The 1,487-nt window shown below is 56.2% G+C and overlaps 2 protein-coding genes across 2 annotated transcripts; both read left to right on the forward strand.

Moving 5' to 3' along the window:
• Positions 1-72: 72 nt before the first annotated feature.
• Positions 73-603, forward strand: ACA1_001980 (uncharacterized protein; the record flags this gene model as incomplete). The annotated part of the gene is made up of 2 exons (XM_004338464.1): positions 73-183; positions 253-603. The coding sequence occupies 2 exons, from the start codon at positions 73-75 to the stop codon at positions 601-603; spliced, it is 462 nt and encodes a 153-aa protein (XP_004338512.1).
• Positions 604-883: 280 nt separating this feature from the next.
• ACA1_001990 lies at positions 884-1,487 on the forward strand (the record flags this gene model as incomplete). Its single annotated transcript, XM_004338465.1, has 3 exons — positions 884-904; positions 1,001-1,436; positions 1,468-1,487. 3 exons carry the CDS (start codon positions 884-886, stop codon positions 1,485-1,487), a joined length of 477 nt encoding a protein of 158 aa, XP_004338513.1.

Here is a 1,487-nt window from a genome sequence, read left to right on the forward strand (position 1 = left end):
TGTGCTGCCCCACAGCTGATTCACCTCGAAAATCGTCGTAGGGCTACGCCGAGCGCGAACAATGTTTCGGCCATGAATCTGCTCCAGCTTGACCTCCTCACCCAAGACGAAGAGAAGAACTTCAGGGAAAGAGCCATCAAGGTCGTGCAGGCTGCGGGCGGCATTGTGCTCAAGGCTCACCAGGTAATACGTCGTGCACGAACGCACACGACGTGAAATGCTTGCGCGACTGACTTCTACTGCTCGCACCAGGCGTTCTACCAGCTGCTGATGGCGATCGACTTTTTGACCGACGCCAACTTGCAAGTGGCGATCATCGCACCGTCAGGCGAGGAGACACCGGTGGACTCCTTCCTCTCCCTGCTCGGCCGCACCTTCATGCCCAACGCGGTGGTAGCAATGAAGGAGGAGGACGAAGGCACCGGCACCGGCACCGGCGCCAGGCGCTACGAGGTGGGCATGCTACGGGGCAAGACTACGGTCGGTGGCAAGGTGACGGTCATGGTGTGCGACGCCCAGTCAAAGGTGTGCCACGCCCCGGCTCACTCTCCTACTGACCTCGCACGCGAACTGGAGGCCGCCAAGAAGACCTACCAACTCTGATGTGGACTCCTGTCCTTCTTGTACAGCGCCCGCCGTCTGATTCTTCAATCCATAGCGTGGGGTCTTTTGTTATTCTTTAAAGTCGTGAGCACGTCACCTCCGAGTTGAAGTCGTTTGCATGAAAGATCACACGATTGCAGTCCAGTACCCAGGCTGGTGAAGAGTTGTTTGAGGAGTGACGGCCAGCGAAACCCGTTTTGGTGGTTTTTCTTTTTTCGTTGCTCCGCGGAAAGAAGAAACCATAAAAGAAAACAGAAAACAACATTTTTGCCAATTCCAAATGCACAAGAAATCGGCAACGGTACGCGCATGATCTTTGTGTCGGGAGAACGTGCTTGAGCGGCATGCCCATATTGATTAATCAATATGTTTTATTATTTTATTTTTGTGGCCACAGAAAAAGCGAGAGAAAGAAGCGTCGGTGGTCCTGGGCACGATGACCTTCGGCGGCCAGACCGACGAGGAAACGTCGCTGCAGATGGTACAGGAGTTCCTCGCTCGTGGCCACCGTGAGCTCGACACGGCGTTCCTGTACCAGAAAGGCCACACCGAAGAGATTCTTGGCCGCATTCTGGCCAAGGAGCGGCAAGAGCGCGGCGACAGCGGCATTGCGCCGTACGTCGCCACGAAGGTCAACCCGTGGGGCTACTCCGGACGGTCTCTCAAGCCGGCCGACGTCAAGAAGCAGGCAAGCCCGCCACTCACACCACGTTTGTTCGCTTGTCCGTTTCTGACGCGTTGCCTCCTCCAGTTCACCACCTCGCTGCAGAGATTGCAAGTCGACTCAGTAGATCTGCTGTACCTGCACGGCCCCGACTTCAAGAACCCTATTGGTACGCGTCCTGTGCGTAAGTCTGCCCCAAGGGATGAACACCAACCCGTGA

This window comes from Acanthamoeba castellanii, assembly GCF_000313135.1.
Source record: "Acanthamoeba castellanii str. Neff unplaced genomic scaffold scf7180000082867, whole genome shotgun sequence".
Classification (NCBI taxonomy): domain Eukaryota; phylum Discosea; order Longamoebia; family Acanthamoebidae; genus Acanthamoeba; species Acanthamoeba castellanii.